This window comes from Carcharhinus amblyrhynchos, chromosome 23 (assembly GCF_965287045.1).
Source record: "Carcharhinus amblyrhynchos chromosome 23, sCarAmb.v2.hapA, whole genome shotgun sequence".
Classification (NCBI taxonomy): domain Eukaryota; kingdom Metazoa; phylum Chordata; class Chondrichthyes; order Carcharhiniformes; family Carcharhinidae; genus Carcharhinus; species Carcharhinus amblyrhynchos.
This window is the reverse complement of record NC_137346.1, coordinates 44,937,980-44,959,559: the sequence shown is the minus strand read 5'-3', so window position 1 is coordinate 44,959,559 and position 21,580 is coordinate 44,937,980. Positions and strand designations below refer to the sequence as shown.

The 21,580-nt window shown below is 44.5% G+C and overlaps 1 protein-coding gene across 1 annotated transcript in view; it reads left to right on the top strand.

Annotated features, from left to right (window-relative positions):
* The window catches only part of LOC145357615 (protein phosphatase PTC7 homolog), an 82,789-nt gene that overhangs the window by 30,965 nt on the left and 30,244 nt on the right, over positions 1-21,580 (top strand). The window contains exon 4 of the mRNA XM_080211101.1: positions 355-553. Coding sequence (XP_080067227.1) covers positions 355-553 — 199 coding nt within the window. The remainder of the gene's footprint in view (positions 1-354; positions 554-21,580) is intronic.

The following is a 21,580-nucleotide window of genomic DNA, read 5'->3' as shown; positions in this document are numbered from 1 at the left end:
TATACACTAACATGCTTAAAGTCTTGAAATTTCACTTCTGTTGTTTTTGTCAACAAGGGATGAGATGGACTAAATAGCATTCAACTATATAGAAATTCAGTTCAAGCTTTGAAAGCTGTTTATTGATTTGTGTCTGTAGTTTATGGTCTGGTTTATGGAATGATTTATGGTCTGAATCTGTCTTAATGCATATTGATACTTTTCTAATTATATTTGATTTGCAGCATATTGTTTTTGATTGAGTACAGTTCTTTTATCCTTCAATAGTTAGATTAAATACAAAATACCATGTTGATGAAGTTGCATTGTGCTATCTTTGTCCAACTCATGGTGTCCCTTTAAATTTGTTCACAGGTAGCAGTACTGCTTGTCTTGTAATTCTGGATAGACAGAAGCGCTGTTTATACACAGCTAACTTGGGAGACTCTGGCTTTCTCATAGTGCGTGATGGGAGGATCATACACAGGTCAGATGAGCAACAGCATTACTTCAACACTCCCTTTCAGCTGGCAATCGCACCTCCTGAGGCCCAAGATTCAATCCTCAATGATAGGTAAGCAGAGTTCTGTGCATGGTATTCTTATGAAAGGTGAAGAATGAGTGACTGAGGAAATGTGAGTGTGACAAACGTCATGCCTGTGACTGTGTGATCAAGTCTGGGATGAGCGCGCGCACACAAAATTAATTGCAGGAGTAGGCCACTTAAGCCATCATTCAATAATATCATGGCTGATCTCTGTACCCATGACTCCAACAAAGCCCCACACAAGAGATTAGCAAGTAAAATTAAAATGCGAGGAATTGGAGGGTAGCATATTGAGGTGTATAGAAAATTGGTTGGCAGACAGGAAATAAAGAGTCAGAATAAATGGGTCTTTTTCTGAATGGCAGGCAGTGATTAGTGGGGTCGGTGCTGGGACCCCAGCTACTCAATGTTTATTAATGATTTTGGTGAGAGAACTAAATTTGATATTTGTGAAGATGATACAAAGCTGAGTGGGAGGGTGAGCTATGAGGAGGACGCTGAGATGTTAGTGTGATTTGGACAAGCTGAGTGAGTGCGATACATGGCAGATGCGGTATAATGCGGATAAATGTGAAGTTATCCACTTTGGTAGCAAAAACAAGAAGACAGATTATTATCTGAATGGCTGTAAATTAATATTGAGAATGTGCAACAAGACCTGGCTATCATTGTACACCAGTCTGTGAAAGTGCAGCAGGCAACAAAGAAGGCAAATGGTATGTTAGCAAGAGGATTTGAATGCTGGAGCAGGGCTATCTTGCTACAATTGTACAGGGCCTTGATGAGACCACACCTGGAATATTTTAGCAGTTTTGGCCTCCTTATCTGGGGAAGGATGCTCCCAATGGTGGGGGGAGCATCCAGAGCCCAGGGGTCTTGGTCTAAGGATATGGGGTAAATGAGCTGAGGAGAAATTTCTTCAGAGAGTGATAAGGCTGTGGAATTCTCTGTCACAGAAAGCAGTTGAAACCAAAATATTGTATGTTTTCAAGGAGTTAGCTATAGCTCCAGGAGCAAAGTGTACCAGAGGGTATGGGGGAAGGCAGGATCAGGCTATTGAGTTGAATGATCAGCCATGATCATAATGAATGGCGGAGCAGGCTTAAAGGATCGAATGGCTTCCCCCGTTCCTACTTTCTGTGTTTCTGTTTCCATGTTCCTGCCCACCTTCGGTAACTTTTCACCCCCTTGCTATCTTGCTCTGCTTAAAAATTATCTAGTTAATTAGACAATGGGCTTAATTATGTTTCCAGAGGCTGGATTCAGTTGAGTATACGATGAGGTATTCTTAAAATGCAGCTTTGTCTGCACAGGAATGCTGATTTGACTGTAGTAGAGCGTGAGAGTTGGAGTTTGGTGACTGAGGGAGTTTGGGAAAGAGGGAGCCAGCGATCCTTTCCTTGTGTACATTTTCCCAGGAAGAGAAACAGCAACCTTAGTAAGCAGGACCTGGTGACCTGTCCTTAACATACTCTAAGTAAGAGAAAGTAAAGGTAAAGGAAGTAATTTAGGGGTACATCATGGCAGGGCAGCTGAACCATTTGAAATACTCCTCTTGTGTGAAGTGGGAAGTCTGGGACACTTCCAGGGTGACCATGTGTGCAGGAGGTGTCTCCAGCTGCAGCTACTGGAATTCACGTTTTGGAGCTGTGATTGAAGTCACTGTGGAGCATCCAGAAGAATGAGATTTTCATGGAGAGCATGTACAGTTAGGTAGTCACCCCACAGGTAGAGAGGAAATGGGTGACTGCCAGGTTGAGCAAAAGCATTAGGCACGTAGTGCAGGAGTCTCCTGGGCCCTTCACCCTTGCTAGAGGTTTCCGTTTTGGATATTGTTGGTGGTGGGGGAGGGACGGGATCCTATCGTAATTGGGGATCCTATTGTGAGGAGAGCACCTGGATGTTTCTGTGGCTGCAGATGTGACTCCAGGAGGTCATGTTGCCTCCCTGGTGCCAGGGTCAAGGACGTCACTAAGTTGCTGCAAGACATTTGAAGGGAGGTGGGTGAACAGCCAGAGATTGAGATTCATATCGGTATCATGTAGGTAGGTGTGTAGGTAAGCAGAGGGATGAGGTCTTGCATGCAGAACATAGGGAGCTAGGCAATAATTTGAAAAGTAAGACCTGATAGCTAATAATCTCAGGATTACTCCAGTGCCTTGTGCTAGCAAGATCAGGAAGAGATTTAGATTCCTGAGGCATTGGGCAATTCTGGGGAAGATGGGACCTATACGAGCTGGACAGATTGCACCCCAGCATGACTGGGACCACTATCCTCGCGGGGGTATTCATACGTACTGTGGGGAGTCTTTAAATCAATGGCAGGGGGAACCTGAGTTGGAAGACATGGGAGGGAAACAAAGATAGAAATGAGAGACAAAAGTAGAAAGCAGAATTGGAAGGTAGAGGAAGTGAGGGTTAGCAGCAAGTAGAAAAATGGGGGGGAAAATGTGTAAAAATGTTAATAAGATAGGTTTAAAGGCATTGTATCTGAATGCACAGAAGATTCACATTAAGGTAGGTGAATTGATGGCGCAAATTGGTATACAAGGATCAATCTGATTGCAATTATAAAGACATGGCAGCAGGGTGACCAAGGCTAATAACTGAATATCCAAAGGCATTCGATATTTAGGAAGGATAGACAAAAGAGGATAGGAGGTGAGGTGGTGTTGTAAGTTAAGGATTAAATCAGTGCAATATTGAGAAAGGATATTGGCTTAGAAAATCTAGATGTAGCATTAGTATGGGTGGAGCTAAGATGCATCAAGGGTGCTTCAGTAATCCTGGGAGTCTTCAATTTACATGTAGGTTGGACAAACCAAATTAGTGACGATACTGTGGCAGATCGATTCCTGGAGTGTGTACAGATAGATCTTAAGACCAGTTGTATGTTGAGGAACCTACTAGCAACATGCTATCCTAGACTTGGTATTATGTAATAGAATCATAGACTCGTACAGTGCAGAAGAGGCCCTTCAGCCCATTGAGTCTGCACCAACACGTGATGAGCACCTGACCTCCTACCTAATCCCATTTACCTGCACTTGTCCCATAGCCTTAAATGTTAAAATGTTCTGAGTGCTCATTCAAGTACTTTTTAAAGGATGTGACACAACCCACCTCTACCACCCTCCCAGGTAGCATGCTTCAGACCGTTACCACCCTCTGGGTTAAAAAGGTTTTCCCTCACATCCCCCTGCCCCCAAACCTCCTGCCCCTCACCTTGAACTTATGCCCCCTCGTGGCTGACCCTTCAACTGAGGGGGAACAGCTGCTCCTTATCTACTCTGTCATGCCCCTCACAATCTCGTACACCTTGTTTTCATGGGAGCTCCTCAGTCTTCTCTGCTCCCACGAAAACAACCTAAGCCTAACCAATCGCTCTTCAAAAATTAATTGTTCCATCCCAGGCAGCATCCTGGTGAATCTCCTCTCTATTCCCTCCCTATTCATGTACCCATCTAGAGGCCTCTTAAATGTTGTTAATGTGCCTACTTCTACCACCTCGTCTGGCAGCGCATTCCAGGCAATCACATCCTTCCTATAATGTGACGACCAGAATTTCACGCAGTACTCTAGCTGTGGTCTCACCAAAAGTTCTGTACAATTCCAACATGACTTCCCTGCTTTTGTAATCTATGCCTCAATTGATAAAGGCAAGTGTCCCATAAGATGAGGAGGAGTTAATTAATAATCTTGTGGGGTCTTCATTAGCATGGAAGGGGAAGCACTCCGATCTGGAACTTGGGTTCAAAATCTGAAGCAAGAAAACTAGGAAGGTATTAGACTCAAGTTTGCTAAGATAGATTGAGAGAGTTCATTCAAAGGCAGGGTAGGCAATGGCTTAATATTTAAGAAACAAATGTACGCTTTGCAACAATTATACATTCCTTTCTGGTGCAAAAACGTGACAAGTAGCCTAACTATGGCTTACAGAATAAGTTAAGGGTAGTTTTAGGTCTAAAGAGGTCATATAAAGTTGCTAGGAAATGTAGCAAGTCTGAAGATTGGGAGTGGTTCAATATTTAGCAAAGAAGGACAAAGAGATTGATTAGGGGAGAGAATAGAGTATGAGAGTAAACTTGCAAGTAACTCAAAGGCAGATTGTAAAAGTTTCTATAAATATGTATGTAAAACAATTAGTACAAAACAAACAAAGAACAACCCAGCACGGGAAACAGGCCCTTCGGCCCAACAAGCCCGCGCCGCCGCATCACCCTACACCTATTCTACCCTGCGTATCTACAAATAGAACCCCTGACTTAGCCAGATTCAGGGGAGAATAGTGTCAATTTGGTAAAACCAATCAGCCTTAGAGCACATCTTTGGGGTGTGGGAGGAAACCGGAGCGCCCGGAGGAAACCCACGCAACCACAGGGAGAATGCACAAACTCCCACAGACACAGGCCCAAATCCATGTATCTGCACAGCTAGCAGTGCTAGTCACCGAGCTGTTGCGGCGCCCGTCTACCGGTCCAGGATCAAGCACGCACACCGACACGAAGTACTAGGCCACTCCCGGAACCTCCAGGAGCAGCCCTCGCACGACCCACCGTGTGCATGCCCCTCGTTTGACAACGAGGTGGACCTCCACCTGCGGAGTGAAAAGACAAAAACGTTAATCACAAGCCTGCCTTTCCGGTGTCTCCCGAGGTTCTAACCCTTATTCAATAACCCCTACCATAAACCCTCCATCCTCGTTTCACTCATGTGCCTATCTAACTGAACCTTAAACGAGTCCAACGTTCCCGCCTCCACCACCCCACTCGGTAGCGCGTTCCATACCCCCACTACTCTCTGCGTAAAGAACCTTCCTCTCATATCCAAATTATACCTCTCCCCCCTCACCCTTAAATGATGTCCTCTTGTATTCGTAACCAATCTAGGGAGCAGTCTCTCACTATTGACCCTGTCTATTCCCTTCAGTATCTTATATACCTCTATCATGTCACCCCTCAATCTCCGTCTTTCCAAAGAGAACAGTCCCAGTTTCTCCAACCTTTCCTCGTAACCCAACCCCTCCATGCCAGGCAACATCCTGGTAAACCTCCTCTGCACCCTTTCCAGAGCCTCCACGTCCTTCCGGTAGTAAGGTGACCAGAACTGGACGCAGTACTCCAAATGCGGCCTAACCAACGTTCTATACAACTGAAGCATTAGACGGCAGCTTTTAAACTCTATACCTCTTCCTATAAAGGCTAGCATTCCATAAGCCTTCCTGACAACATTCTCCACTTGTGTCACAACCTTCATGGATTTGTGAACCTGCACTCCCAGGTCCCTCTGTGTTTCTATACTCCTAATTTGTCTACCTTTAATCACATAGCTCCTCTCTACATTATTCCTTCCAAAATGCATCACCTCGCATTTGTCAGGATTAAATTCCATCTGCCACCTATCTGCTCTGCCACCTATCTGCCCAATGCACCAACCTATCTATATCCTGTTGTATCACCTGACAATCCACTTCAGTACCCGCCAACCCTGCCATCTTGGTGTCATCAGCAAACTTGCTGATCACACCACCTACGCTCTCTTCCAAGTCATTTATGTAGACTACAAAGAGGAGAGGTCCCAGTACTGAGCCCTGCGGCACACCACTGGTCACTGGCCTCCAGCTGGACAAAGTCCCCTCCACAACTACCCTCTGTCTCCTATTGCCCAGCCAGTTCTCAATCCACCTAGCTACCTGACCCCGTATCCCATGCGCCTTAACCTTTTCTACCAGCCTACCATGAGGGACTTTGTCAAACGCCTTACTGAAATCCATATTTCAGACAAATGTAGGTCCCTCACAGTTGGAAACATAAGAACTTATAATGGAGGACATGACAATGTAATTAAACAACTTTAGATCTAGCTTCACGGGGGAAGGCACAAATAATTTCCTAGAAATGCCAAGGAATAAAGGGAGGAAGAGAAATGAAGGAAATTAGCATTACTGGAAAGATAGCATTAGGACTGAAAAGCAAATATAATCCCAGGGCCTGATAATCTACATCCTAGGGTTCGAAAGGAGGTGGCCATGGATATAGTGGATGTGTCTGTCATCATCTTCTAAAATTCTGTAGATTCTGAATAGTCCCGGCAAACGTAACCTCGTTATTTAAAAAAGGAGGGAGAAAGAAATCAGGATATTACAGCTGATTAACCTAACGTCAGTAGTAGGGAAAATGATCAAGTATGTAATAACAAGACATTTAAGAACAAAGGAAAGTACAGCACACGAACAGACTCTTTGGACATCCAAGCCTGTGCTGATCATGATGCCCTAACTAAAGCTTAACAAAATAACCTTCTGCCTCAACTCGGTTCACATCGCTCTATTCTCTTTGTATTCATGTACCCATCCAGATACTCTTAAATGTTGTTAATGTGCCTGCTTCTACCCACTCCTCTGGCAGCACGTTCCAGGCACCCACCACTCTCTGCATGGAAAACTTCCCCTGCACGTCTCCCTTAAACTTTCCCCCTCTCACCTTGAACCTGTGCCCCTTTTTAAAAAAAAGCCTCAGACTCTCCACCCTGTCTGTGCCCCTCATAATCTTGAGGACCTTTATCAGGTCTCTCCCCAGCCTCCTCCTTTCCACTGAAAACAATCCTAGTTTATTCAACCTCTCCTCATAGCCAATATTCTTGAGGCCAGGCAACATCCTGGTGAATCTTTCTTTGCACTCTCTCCAAAGCTTCCACGGCCTTCTGGTAGTGTGGTGACCAGAACTGCAAGTTTTTATATAGCTGTAACATGAGCTCCCAACTCTTGTACTCAATGTCCTGGCTGATGAAGGCAAGCATGCCATATGCCTTCTTAATTACCTTGGCCACCTATGTTGTTACTTGTAGGGAACTGTGGACCTGCATGCCCAAATCCCTCTATGTTAATGTTCCTAAGGATTCTGCCATTTACCAAAAAGTTAACATCTAAATGTAATCCTCCAAAATGCATTACCTCTCATTTGTCCGGATTAAACTCTGTCTGCCGTTTCTGTGCCCAAGTCTCCAATCTATCTATATTCTCTGTCAGTCCAGGATTATCAGCAGCTCTACCAATTTTTGTGTCGTCCGCAAACTTATTAATCAGTTTAGAAAAAAAAAACAAAAAAAATTACAGCACAGGAACAGGCCCATCGGCCATGCTGCCCGACTTAACTAAAACTCCCTACGCTTCCGGAGACCATATCCCTTGATTCCCATCTCTTTCGTGTACTTGTCAAGACACCCCTTAAAAGTCACTACCGTATCTGCTTTCACTACCTCCCCCGGAAACGAGTTCCAGGCACCCACCACTCTGTGTGTAAAAAAAATCTGCCTCGTACATCTCTTTTAAAACTCGCCCTTCACACCTTAAACCTGTGCCCCCTAGTAATTGACTCTTGCACTCTGGGGAAAAAGCTTCTGATTATCCACTCTGTCCATGCCTCTCATAATCTTGTAGACTTCTATCAGGCCTCCCCTCAACCTCTGTCGCTCCTGTGAGAACAAACCAAGTTTCTCCAACCTCTCCTCATAACTATTGCCCTCCGTACCAGGCAGCATTCTGGTAAATCTTTTCTGTGCCCTCTCCAAAGCCGCCTCATCCTTCTGGTAGTGTGGCAACCAGAATTGAACACTATATTCCAAGTGCGGCCTCATTAAGGCTCTATAAAGTGTCATCATGACTTGCCAATTTTTAAACTCAGTGCCCCGGCCGATGAAGGCAAGCATGCCGTATGCTTTCTTGACTACCTTCCCCACCTGCATTGCCACTTTCAATGACCTGTGTACCTGTACACCCAGATCCCTTTGCCTATCAATACTCCTAAGGGTTCTGCCATTTACTGTATATTTCCTATCTGTATTAGACCTTCCAAAATGCATTACCTCACATTTGTCCGGATTAAACTCCATCTGCCATCTCTCTGCCCAAGTCTCCAACTGATCTATATCCTGCTGTATCCTCTGACGGTCCTCATCACTATCCGCAAATCTACCAACCTTTGTGTCGTCCGCAAACTTACTAATCAATCCAGTTACATTTTCCTCCAAATCATTTATATATATTACAAACAGCAAAAGCCCTGGCACTGATCCCTGAGGAACACCACTCGTCACAGCCCTCCATCCGGAAACGCACCCTTCCACTGCTACCCTCTGTCTTCTTTGACTGAGTAAGAAGTCTGACAACACCAGGTTAAAGCTCAACCAATTTATTTGATAGTAAACTCACAAGCTTTTGGGGTTGCCCCGAAAGCTTGCGAGTTTACTATCAAATAAACCTGTTGGACTTTAACCTGGTGTTGTCAGACTTCTTACTGTGTTTACCCCAGTCCAACGCCGGCATCTCCACATCATGACTTTTTTGACTGAGCCAATTTTGTATCCACCTTTCCAGCTCACCTCTGATCCCATACGACTTCACCTTCTGCACCAGTCTGCCATGAGGGACCTTGTCAAAGGCCTTACTGAAGTCCATGTAGACAACATCCACTGCCCTACCCTCATCAATCATCTTCATCACTTCCTCGAAAAACTCGATCAAGTTTGTGAGAGACAACCTCCCCTTAACAAAACCATGTTGCTTCTCACTAATACGTCCACTTATTTCCAAGTGGGAATAAATTCTGTCTCAAAGAATCCTCTCCAATAATTTCCCTACCACTGATGTAAGGCTCAGTGGCCTATAATTACCTGGATTATTCTTGTTACCCTTCTTAAGCAAATGAACAACATTGCCTATTTTCCAATCCTCGGGGACCTCCCCTGTAGCCAGTAAGGATACAAAGATTTCTCTCAAGGCCTCAGCAATTTCCTGTCTTGCCTCTCTCAATATTCTGGGGTATATCCCAAAAGGCCCTGGAGACTTGTCTACCTTGATGTTTCTTAAGAACCCCAATACCACTACCTTTTTGATCTCAACATGACTCAAACTATCTATACATCCTTTCCCAGACTCCTTATCCACCAAGTCCCTCTCATCGGTGAATACTGATGCAAAGTACTCATTTAATACCTCGCCCATTTCCTCTGGCTCCACACACAGATTGTCTCCCTTGTCCTTGAGTGGGCCAACCCTCTCCCTGGCTACCCTCTTGCTCTTTATATATTTGTAAAAAGCCTTGGGATTTTCCTTAATTCTGCTGGCCAATGCTTTTCATGACCCCTTTTAGCTCTTCTTACTCCTTGCTTAAGTTTCTTTCTACTTCGTGTGTTCCCAGCCTCATAGCTTTGACAAATGCTTCCTTTTTCTGTTTGACTAGGCTCATAATATTTCTCGTTATCCAAGGTTCCCAAAACTTGCCATACTTATCCTTCATCCTTACAGGAATGTGCCGGTCCTTATCAACTTACACTTGGAAGCCTCCCATGTGCCAGATGTTGATTTGCCCTCAAACGTCTGCCCCCAATCTATATACTTCAGGTCCTGCCTAATATTATTGTAATTAGCCTTCCCCAAATTTAGCACCTTAACTTGAAGACTATACTTACCTTTATCTACCAGTACTTTAAAGCTTACTAAATTGTGGTCACTGTTTCCGAACTGCTCCACTACTGAAACATCGACCATCTGGCCAGGCTCATTCTCCAATACCAGGTCCAGTATGGCCCCTTCCCTAGTTGGACTATCTACAGACTGTTTCAGGAAGCCCTCCTGGATGCTCTTACAAACTCTGCCCCATCCATTACCCTAACGCTAAGTGACCCCCAGTCAATATAGGAGAAATTAAAATCTCCCACCGCAACAACCTGTTACTTTTACACCTTGCCAAAATCTGCCTACATATCTGTTCCTCAATCTTCCGCTGGCAGTTGTGTGGCCTATAGTAAACTCCCAACATTGTGAATATGCTTTTCCTATTCCTGAGCTCTACCCATGTTGCCTCGCTGTCTGAGCCCTCCTGACTAACAGGATTAGACAGTCAGTATAGATTTATGAAAGGGAAATCATGTTTGACAAACCTAATGGAATTTTTTGAGGATATAAAAAGTAGAATAGCTAAGGGTGAACCAATGTAAGCGGTATATTTAAATTTTCAAAAAGTTTTTGATTAAGTCCTGCATAAAGGTTAGTGTGCAAAATTAAAATACATTGGCATGGATTGAGAGTTGGTTAAACAGACAGAAAACAGAATGGAAACTGATTAGAGGAGTCCTGTAGGAATCACTGCTTGGGTCCCAGCTATTTGTAACACAATAGGAACCAAAAGTAATATTTCCAGGTTGACTGATGACACAAAACATGGTGGAAAGGTGAGTGGTGCGGCGGATGTTAAGAGGCTTCAAGGTGATTTAGACAAGTTGGTGGGCGAGCCATGCCAGATGCATATAATGTGGATAAATGTGAAATTATCCTCTTCAGATGGAAGAGCAGATTGGCCAGGTATTATTCAAATGGTACAATAGGTACCTGGATGTCCTTGTACGCCGGCCTCTAAAGGCAGCATGCGAGTACAGCAAGCAGTTAGGCTAACGATGTGTTAGCCTTCTGTGCAAGACGACTTGAATATAGAAGCAAGGATGTCTTACTGAAGCTGTACAGGGCCTTGGTGAGACCACACCTGGAGTATTGTGTGCAATTTTACTTTCCTAAGAAAGGATATACTTGCCACAGAGAGAGGGAGAGATAGAGTGCAATGAAGGTTCACCAGATAGATTGCTGGGATGGCCAGGTTGTTGTATGAGGAGAGATTGGATCTACTGAGAGGGGATCTAATTGAAACATAGGACTGGAGGACTGGCTACGGTGATGATGTTTCTCCTAGCCTGGCGGGGAGGGAGGGTGCTTGGTGTTGGTGGGTCACAATTTCAGGATCCGGGCTGGCCGTTTAGGACTGAGATGAGGAGAAATTTCTTCAGTCAAGAGGTGGTGAACCTGTGGCATTCTCTACCACAGGAGGCTGTGGAGGCCAAGCCACTGGACTTAGAAACGTAGAAACATTGAAAAAACTACAGCACAAGCAGGTCCTTCGGCTCATAAGTTGTGCTGAACATGTCCCTACCTATTTGGCATACCTATAACCCTCTATCTTACTAAGTTAAGGACTTATTTAAGAAAGAAATAAATATCTAGCTTCTAAAGAAGTCAAGGGGTATGGGGAGAATGTGATTTGATTTTGATTTGATTTATTATTGTCACATGTATTAACATACAGTGAAAAATATTGTTTCTTGCGTGGTAAACAGATAAGAACATAAGAAATAGGAGCAGGAGTAGGCCAACTAGCCCTTCGAGCCTGCCCCGCCATTCAATAAGATCATGGCTGATCTGTCGTGGCTCAGTTCCACATTCCCGCCCTCTCCCCATAACCCTTAATCCCCTCTCTTATCAAAAACCCATCAACCCGCGTCTTAAAAATATTTAGCGAGGCAGCCTCCACCACTTCAACGGGCAGAGAATTCCAGAGATTCACCACCCTTTGAGTGAAGAAGTTCCTCCTCAACTCTGCTCTAAACCGCCCCCCCTTTATCTTGAGGCTGTGCCCCCTAGTCCTACTATCCTTTCTGAGCGGGAAGAGTCTCTCCACCTCTATCCTATCCGTCCCATTCATCATCTTATACGTCTCAATGAGATCTCCCCTCATTCTTCTAAACTCTAACGAGTACAAGCCTAATCTATTCAGCCTCTCCTCATAGCTCAACCCCCTCAACTCCGGCATCAGCCTAGTAAACCTCCTCTGCACTCCCTCCAAGGCCAAAATACCCTTGCGTAAGTACGGCGCCCAAAACTGCACACAGTACTCCAGCTGCGGCCTCACCAATGCCCTATACAGCTGCAGCAAAACCTCCCCACTTTTATATTCAATCCCCCTCGCTATGAAGGCCAGCATCCCATTCGCCTTCCTGACCACCTGCTGCACCTGCAAGCTGGGTTTTTGCGACTCATGCACAAGGACCCCCAGGTCCCTCTGCACCGTCGCCTGCTGCAGTTTTTCGCCACATAAGTAATAATAAAGTAATAAAATAATAAAGTAAGTAATAATAATAAAGTAAAGATAAAACATACCGTTCTTAGAGAAGGAAACGAGAAAGTGCAGAATGTAGTGTTACAGTCGCAGCTAGGGTGTAAAGAAAGATCAACTTAATGCAAGGTAAGTCCATTGAAAAGTCTGACAGCAGCAGGGAAGAAGCTGTTCTTGAGTTGATTGGTACATGACCTCAGACTTTTGTATCTTTTTCCTGAAGGAAGAAGGTGAAAGAAAAAATGTCCGGGGTGTGTGGGGTCTTCAATTATGCAGGCTGCTTTGCAGATGCAGCGAGTCAGTGGATGAGAGCCTGGTTTGCGTGATGGATTGGGCTACGTTCACGACCTTTTGTAGTTCCTTGCGGTCTTGGGCAGAGCAGGACCAATATCAAGCTGCGATATAACCAGAAAGAAAGCTTCTTATGGTGCATCTGTAAAAGTTGCTGAGAGTCGTAGCTGACATGCCAAATTTCCTTAGTGTTCTGAGAAAGAGGCGTTTGGTGGACTTTCTTAACTGTAGTGTCGGCATGGGGGAACCAGGACAGGTACTTGATGATCTGGGCGCCTAAAAACTTGAAGCTCTTGACCCTTTCTATTTGTCCCCATTGATGTAGACAGGGGCATGTTCTCCTTTACACTTCCTGAAGTCGATGACAATCTCCTTCATTTTGTTGACGTTAAGGGAGAGATTATTGTTGCCGCACCAGGCCACCCAATTTCAATCCCATTCCTGTACTCTGTCTCGTCATTTTTTGAGATCTGATCCACCAAGGTGGTATCGTCAGCAAACTTCAAAATTGAATTGGAGGGGAATTTGGCCACACAATCATAGGAAGGATGTGGAGGCTTTGGAGAGGGTGCAGAGGAGGTTTACCAGGATGTTGCCTGGTATGGAGGGGAGGTCCTATGAGGAGAGACTCAGGGATTTGGGATTGTTTTCGCTGGAAAGAAGGCGGCTAAGAGGGGATCTTATTGAAACATATAAAATGATTAGAGGTTTAGATAGGGTGGACAGTGATAACCTTTTTCCTCGGATGGAGAAAGCTAGCACGAGGGGGCATGGCTTTAAATTAAGGGGGGGTAGTTATAGGACGGATGTCAGGGGTAGGTTCTTTACCCAGAGGGTGGTGAGGGATTGGAATGCCCTGCCTGCTGAGGTTGTAAATGCGCCTAGTTTGGGGGCGTTTAAGAGATCTGTGGATAGGTTTATGGACGAAAAGGGATTGGTTTAGGTTAGTGGGTCATTGTTTTTTAACTGGTCGGCGCAACATCGTGGGCCGAAGGGCCTGTCCTGCGCTGTAATGTTCTATGTTCTATATGTTCTATGTATAAGGAGTATAGTAGGGGGCTGAGAACACAGCCTTGTGGGGCACCGGTTTTGAGGATGATTGTGGAGAAGGTGTTGTCACCTATCCTTACTGATTGTGGTCTGTGAGTTAGGAAGTTCAGTATCCAGTCGCAGAGGGAGGTGCTGAGGCCTAGGCCTCAGAGTTTGGAGATGAGTTTCATGGGAATAATAGTGTTGAAGACTAAGCTGTAGTCAGTAAATAGGAGTCTGACATAGGTGTCCTTGTTATCTAGGTGTTCCAGGGTTGAGTGCAGGGCCAGGGAGATGACATCTGCTGTGGACCTGTTGCGGCAGTAGGCAAACTGTATTGGATCCAGGTAGTCCAGGAGGCTGGAATTGATTCGTGCCATGACTAACCTTTTGAAGCACACTTGACAGTGATGGGTATCAGTGCTGTTGGCCAGTAGTCATTAAGGCACGCTGCTTGGTTTTTCTTAGGTACCAGGATGATGGTTATTTTCTTGAAGCAGATAGGGACTTTGGATTGTTGTAAAGAGAATATTTACGATATGGTGTGATCCTGTTGAATGGCCAGACAGATTCGATGGATTGAATGGCCCACTGCTGCTCCTATTTGCTGTGTTTCTATGGAGGAAACCTACGCAGACATGGGGAGAATGTGCAGAGTCTGCACAAACTGTGACCCAAGCCGGGAATTGAACCTAGGTCTCTGGCACTGAGGCAGCAGTGCTGGGCACCGTGCCACCCCAATTTCCCTTGGATCACAATGATATCCAGATGCACTGCAGCCTTGACATGAAATCTGTCTTGCTCTCCTAATGTGTTTTAATTAACCACTTCATTATTTCATTAATTATTTTCCTTTTTTGAAGTTTTTTTTTGCTTCTTTTTAACCTTGTATGCTAATTTTAAACCTTAGGAAAGAATAGACCATAAGCAATTATTAAATACTTTCCGGATACTTAACAATCAGCTAGCTGATTCCTCTGCAGCAGAATAAAAACAGTTTCTTTCAGGGTGGATAAGGTTAGAAAAAGCAAAGGAGCATCTCCTTGTCCTCTTCCCCTAATTCCTTCACTCACCCAAACCTCAGCACTCCTGTTCAAAGTCACACTCCAGTGATATGTTGCACTGAGAGCCCTGTGTTTATTTGCTCTGAACCTAGCTCTTCTCCTGGTATAGAAAAAAACATTGCTGGTAGTTTCCTTAATTAACTCCAACTGCTCGTCAGTGGAGGATTTGTACATCCCTGCTTAAATCTGGATTAAATTTAGAAAACAGTAAATTTCAGTTAGATATTAGATATTCAATTAGATATGGGAAACCGATTCTAGAGAGATGTAGTAATAACAGAGTTGTCGTGATGGGAGACTTTAATTTCCCAAACATCGACTGGAATATCCCTAGGGTAAGGGGTTTGGATGGGGAGGAGTTTGTTAGGTGTGTTCAGGAGGGTTTCCTGACACAGCATGTGGATAAGCCTACGAGAGGAGAGGCTGTACTTGACCTGGTGCTGGCGAATGAACCAGGACAGGTGTCGGATCTCTCGGTGGGAGAGCATCTCGGGGTTGGAGATCATAATTCTATCTCCTTCACGATAGCATTGGAAAGAGATAGGATCAGGCAGGCTAGGAAGGTGTTTGTCTGGAGTAAGGGGAAATATGATGACATCAGGCAGACAATTGGACGAATAAACTGGAAGGAGGTGTTCTTGGGGAAAAGTACTGAAGGAAGGTGGTGGATTTTCAAGGAATGTTTGACTGCAGCTCTGTACGACAACGTTCCGATGAGACAGGGAGGTTTTGGTAGGTCGCGGGAGCCGTGGTTCATGAAGGTTGTGGTGAACCTGGTCAGGAAGAAAAGAAAGGTGTACAAAAGGTTCAGAGAGCAAAGAGTTGTTAAGGATCTAGAGGAGTATAAGGCTTGTAGAAAGGAGTTTAAAAAGGAAATTAGGAGAGCCAGAAGGGGACATGAGAAGGCCGTGGCAGGTAAAATTAAGGAGAATCCCAAGGCGTTCTACAAATATGTGAAGAGTAAAAGGATGAGAAGAGAAGGGATAGGACCTATAAAAGGTGAAGGGGGAAATGTCTGTGTGGAACCGGAAGACATGGCAGAGGTGCTTAATGAGTACTTTGTCTTGGTATTCACGGTGGAAAGTGATCTGGGAGGTTGTACTACAGGGTTGCGGCAGACTGAAAAGATGGAGTATGTGGATGTTAAGAAAGAGGATGTGTTGAATCTTTTAAATTCTATCAAGATAGATAAGTCGCCGGGACCGGATGGGATGTACCCCAGGTTATTGTGGGAGGTGAGGGAAGTGATTGCAGAGCCCCTGGCGATGATCTTTGCATCGTCAGTGGAGACGGGAGAGGTTCCGGAGGATTGGAGGATTGCGGATATGGTTCCTATTTTCAAGAAAGGGAACAAGGATAGCCCGGTAAATTACTGAGCGGTGAGTCTGACCTCAGTGGTTGGTAAGTTGATGGAGAGGCTTCTGAGGGACAAGATTTATGAACATTTGGAGAAGTTTAGAATGATCAGAAATAGTCAGCACGGCTTTGTCAAGGGCAGATCTTGCCTTACGAGCCTAGTTCAGTTCTTTGAAAATGTGACTGAACACATTGACGAAGGAAGAGCGGTGGATGTGGTTTACATGGAGTTCAGCAAGGCGTTTGATAAGGTCCCCCATGCAAGACTTCTTGAGAAGGTGAGAGGGCATGGGATCCAGGGGGCTTTGGCCTTGTGGATCCAGAACTGGCTTGCCTGCAGAAGGCAGAGAGTGGTTGTGGGTGGGTCTTTTTCTGCATGGAGGTTGGTCACCAGTGGAGTGCCCCAGGGATCTGTTCTCGGACCCTTGCTGTTTGTCATTTTCATAAATGACCTGGATGAGGAAGTGGAGGGATGGGTTAGTAAGTTCGCCGACGATACGAAGGTTGGTGGTGTTGTGGATGGTCTGGAGGGATGTCAGAAGTTGCAGCGGGACATAGATAGGATGCAAGACTGGGCAGAGAAGTGGCAGATGGACTTCAACGCAGATAAATGTGTAGTGGTCCATTTTGGCAGGACCAATGGGATGCAGGAGTACAATATCAAGGGTAGGAGTCTTAGCTGGGTTGAAGAGCAGAAGGATCTTGGGGTCCGGGTCCATAGGACTCTTAAATCGGCCTCGCGGTTGGAGGATGTGGTCAAGAAGGCATATGGTGTACTGGCCTTCATTAATCGAGGGATTGAGTTTAGGAGTCAGGAGGTAATGCTGCAACTTTATAGGACCCTTGTCAGACCCCACTTGGAGTACTGTGCGCAGTTCTGGTCACCTCACTACAGGAAGGATGTGGAAGCTATTGAGAGGGTGCAGAGGAGATTTACAAGAATGTTGCCTGGATTGGGAGGCATGCCTTATGAAGATAGGTTGAGGGAGCTTGGTCTCTTCTCCCTGGAGAGACGAAGGTTGAGAGGCGACCTGATAGAGGCTTATAAAATGTTGAGAGGAATAGATAGCCTCCGAGAATCCACCCTATTTCCCAGGGCTGAAACGGTCGCTACGAGAGGACACAGGTTTAAGGTGCTGGGAAGCAAGTACAGAGGAGATGTTAGGGGTAAGTTTTTCACTCAGAGGGTGGTGAGTGAGTGGAATCGGCTGCCGTTGGTGGTGGTGGAGGCGAACTCGCTGGGGTCTTTTAAAAGACTTCTGGATGAGTACATGGGATTTAATGGGATTGGGAGTTACAGATAGTTCTATGGCTTGGTAGGTATAGATATGATCGGCGCAACTTGTGGGCCGAAGGGCCTGTTTGTGCTGTAGTGTTCTATGTTCTATTAAATATAAACAGATCAGATTTTTAGAAAGAGAAGCTTACCTCACTTACCAGTCCTCAGCAGTGTTGTTCAAAGTTGCATCCACATTTTGAGTCAATGTAATGATTGAACCTTTCACTGAACTGAATCCCATTGCCAGAGTTGCAAAGTATGAACCATCCCTTTGTGAAACTATTCCCTGATAGCACCATACCCTAATGAACAGTGCCTGTGAACATTCATCTCTACATCAAGATTCATGTAGCCAGTTCCGCTACTTATAAACAGCTTTTGAACAGCTTAGTTGTTCGCTATTCTCAAATCTGTTCTGACTTCTGGGACATGCTATGCCTTTGGATTCCATTTTTTGATTCTGCAGCAGAAATTTTCTTTTGGCTCAATAGCAGTTATGGCAAATGTGCCGTTAGTCTCTTGTTGAAAACACCGCGTTCTGTTCTGTTAGCTGAGACGAGCTCCCACTTTCAAATCTTGTTAAGCATAAAGGTTCTCCTTCTGTGAAGAAGAGGGGAGTAGTTACTGTTCAGTATTCATCTCAGTATTAGTGTAAATATTCTGAGTAAATAAGGAGAAACTGTTTCTACTTGTAAGAGGGTTGGTAACCATTGAACACAGACGTAAGGAACCGGGGGAAGACGTGAAGTGTTTTCGCAATCAGAAAGGGTGGAGAAAATGGTTACAATTATAACTTTCCAAAGGAATCGAATAAACAGTTGAAAATAAAAACTGTGCTGGGGATGTTTGCTGTGCAGACACATGGATTTGGGCCGGTGTCTGCGAGAGTTTGCACTTTCTCCCTGTGCTTGCGTGGGTTTTCTCCGGGTGCTCCGGTTTCCTCCCACACCCCAAAGATGTGCTCTTAGGCTGATTGGTGTAACAAATTGTCCCCAAATTAGTCTTCCCTCAATGTGGAATGCCATAAGCATAGACAAGGGTCATGGGTGGAGAGGGGACTCGTAATGTTAAAATGGCGGCGTGGGCTCGAAGGGCCTGTTTCCCAGGCTGTTTTGTTCTTTGTTCTTATTTCTTTGATGGGGAAAGAGCAGAGGAATGGACTAATTGTCCAACTGTGTCGAAGGAGTGGCATGGGCGCAATGGCCTTCTGTATAATACAAATATATCACTGTCACTGGGGTCAGAATCCTGGAACTTCCTCTCCAATAGCACTGTGGGTGTACCTACATCTCAGGGGCTCAAGAAGCTGGCTCTTCTCATGGCCGATTAGGGATGGCCTAGCCAGTGAAACCCACATCCCTTGAATGCTTAAAAAAAAACTGCAATGATTTGAACGTCCAATTTTGTGGTGTTCCAGCTGTGATGAGGTGCTGATTTGTGAAATGAGTAGTTGCCAAAATTCAATTATAATTGGCCAAAGTGGAAAAGGGCTTATTCTCTCACTTACCCGGCTGGGATCGTGTGAAACAAGCAGGCCTACAGAAAAGAGAGAATAAAAAGTGAAATCGATATCTCCTGAACTTTCCCCTTACTGCTTTCAAGGCAGAAGTGGAAAGGAATCTTAAAATGGGATTATTCCATATGTGAACTTAAGTGAGGGAAGAGGAGGGACTCTGGAAAACCCAGGTAAGTTGTGTTCCAGGACTGCCGCTGTGATGTGTTTCTGTCTGAAGCAAGAATGAATCTGCATATCTGACATAAGTAACTCAGTGACTTTCACAGTATTGCCATTTGCCACCTTCCTGACTTCATACTGTACATAATCCCACAGAGAATACAGTTTGGAGACAAGTTTTAACTGATTGCTCAGTATCACTGAAAATTGGGTGACCATTTCGGGCAGAGGGACAATGGTCAGTGGAAAGAAGGCCCAATGCATCTCAAGCACATGGTCCAATACATCAACAGAAGGCAAGAATAGAATCCCTACATTACAGGAATCCATTTGGTCCATCGAGTTGCACCGACTCTCTAATAGAGCATCTTACCCAGGCCCAACTCCCTGTCCTATCCTTGTAACCCTGTGTACTTATCCCCCCTAATTCCCTCTAAACAACATATCTTGTGACACTGAGAGATAATTTAGCATGGCCAATGGAAAGGGAATATTTAATCTAGGTGAGAGAGTGTTTAGAATGTATGAGTGAAATCCATATCTCTGTTGTTGATTCTTGCTCAAATTGTAGTTTTAATCACTGTTCCTTTTGTACGATTAGGAAATTTCTTTGACAAATAAAGGGTTCGTTATTTTCCAGGATTACTGAGCTGAAATCAAAATGGGTAAAAAAATCAATTTCACAGATGTTCTAGGGTTACAAAGCGAGGAAAATCGGAAAGTCAGTGAGCTTCTGTAAAGGTTTTAACATGAACAATGACTAATAAAAGGATTAGGGCTAAGCGAAGTTAGCTTCTGTCATGTAACCAGTTACTTAGTGTTGCAGACTTTAGCTGACACAAAACCTACTTTTAGGTTTTGAAACATATTTTTGAGCAACCAGAGCTGTTCAAGAAAGTGGAAGAGTCATGGCTGAGCAGAAACTTCTGGAAAACTTGAGGAAGTTCAAATGAAATGGAGGCTTTTTTTGGGTAGCGATGTTTCTGCTCCATGTATTGTGAAACAATGTTTATCACAGTTGACTGAAGAAGATTAAAAGTGATTGGACACAGGAAAAGGACTAGATTTGTTGTCTGGTACTTCAAGAGAACAGGATCTAGATTCTGACCCAGGCATCTTGAATCATAAATGTCTAATTCCTCATGGTTTGTATTAGAAAGGTGGCACAGGAGAGTCTTAGAGGTTTACATTATCTCATCAACTCTGACAAAGGGTCATCCAGACTTGAGACGTTGGCTCTATTCTCTCATCACAGATGCCGTCAGGCTGAGATTTTCCGTTTTCGTAACTGTCTAATGCTTGGCTAAGTTCAGATGAACTTTGGAACTAATAAAGTTATACTAAACTCGAGTTTCTTGAATCAGTTGACATGTTAACTAATTCACTCGCACCTTGCCAAGAAAGGGATTAAAATTGGAATTTTTTCAAGTATTTTTCTTTCGAACGCAAGAGTAGAAATGGTCATGAGAAGGTTTTGTCTGGCATCTTTTGTTTTATATATATTCTCACAACTGAACCAGCCTTTGTGTTGAACTCCGCTTTAGATGTGATAATCCGTCAATTTGGGAAAGGCTCTTCAGAATGCACCGGCTTCAATACAGAGCCAGCTGTTTTGTTCTGTCAGGGCTCAGCCTTGGCTGCTGCAGTGTAACGTAATTACCATTCTGGAGAGATGCCCACAGCTTGTGTCTTGTTTTAATTAGAAATCTGTGATTGACAGAGCTCTGACATGGTCACTATCTAACCTTCCCCCTACCTGGCTCGCTGCCAGTGCTTCCTCCTTTAACATTAGAGTAGCTAACTCCTTCCTGAGTATCTTGCCGATTTAAGCTGTATATATGTGTTTTATCCTTCCAGTCAGCAGTTCTATTTTTGCACTGTAAACACGATGGGGACCCTAACAGACATTGAATGGACTTCAATCTGTATTGCATTAATCATTAATTAAATGGATGGCCTGGAATGCAGTGCTGTCCCCTGCCAAACACACATCATTCCATTGCTAAATGTTTTCTGACTTCAGCTTTGTACTCCAGCTGCTAACATTTAAAAAAAGAATCTTGGAATATTGGTGCCACCTGTCTTAGAGTCAACAAGGTTTACAACATGGGAACAGGCCCTTCAGCCCAACTTGTCCGTGTGGTTCAGTTTTGACCATTTACGCTAGTCCCAATTGCCTGTGTTTGGCCCATATCCCTCTATACCAATCATACCCACAGTAAGAAGTCTCATAACGCCAGGTTAAAGTCCAACAGGTTTATTTGAAATCACGAGCTTTCGAAGTGCTGCTCCATCAGATGAGTGGAGAGATAGGTTCACAAACGTGGCATATATGGCAAAGACATAATTGCAGATTGGAATGTGAAGAATGGTTGGAATGTGAGTCTTTACGGTACAGATAATGCGAGTGGAGAGAGGGAC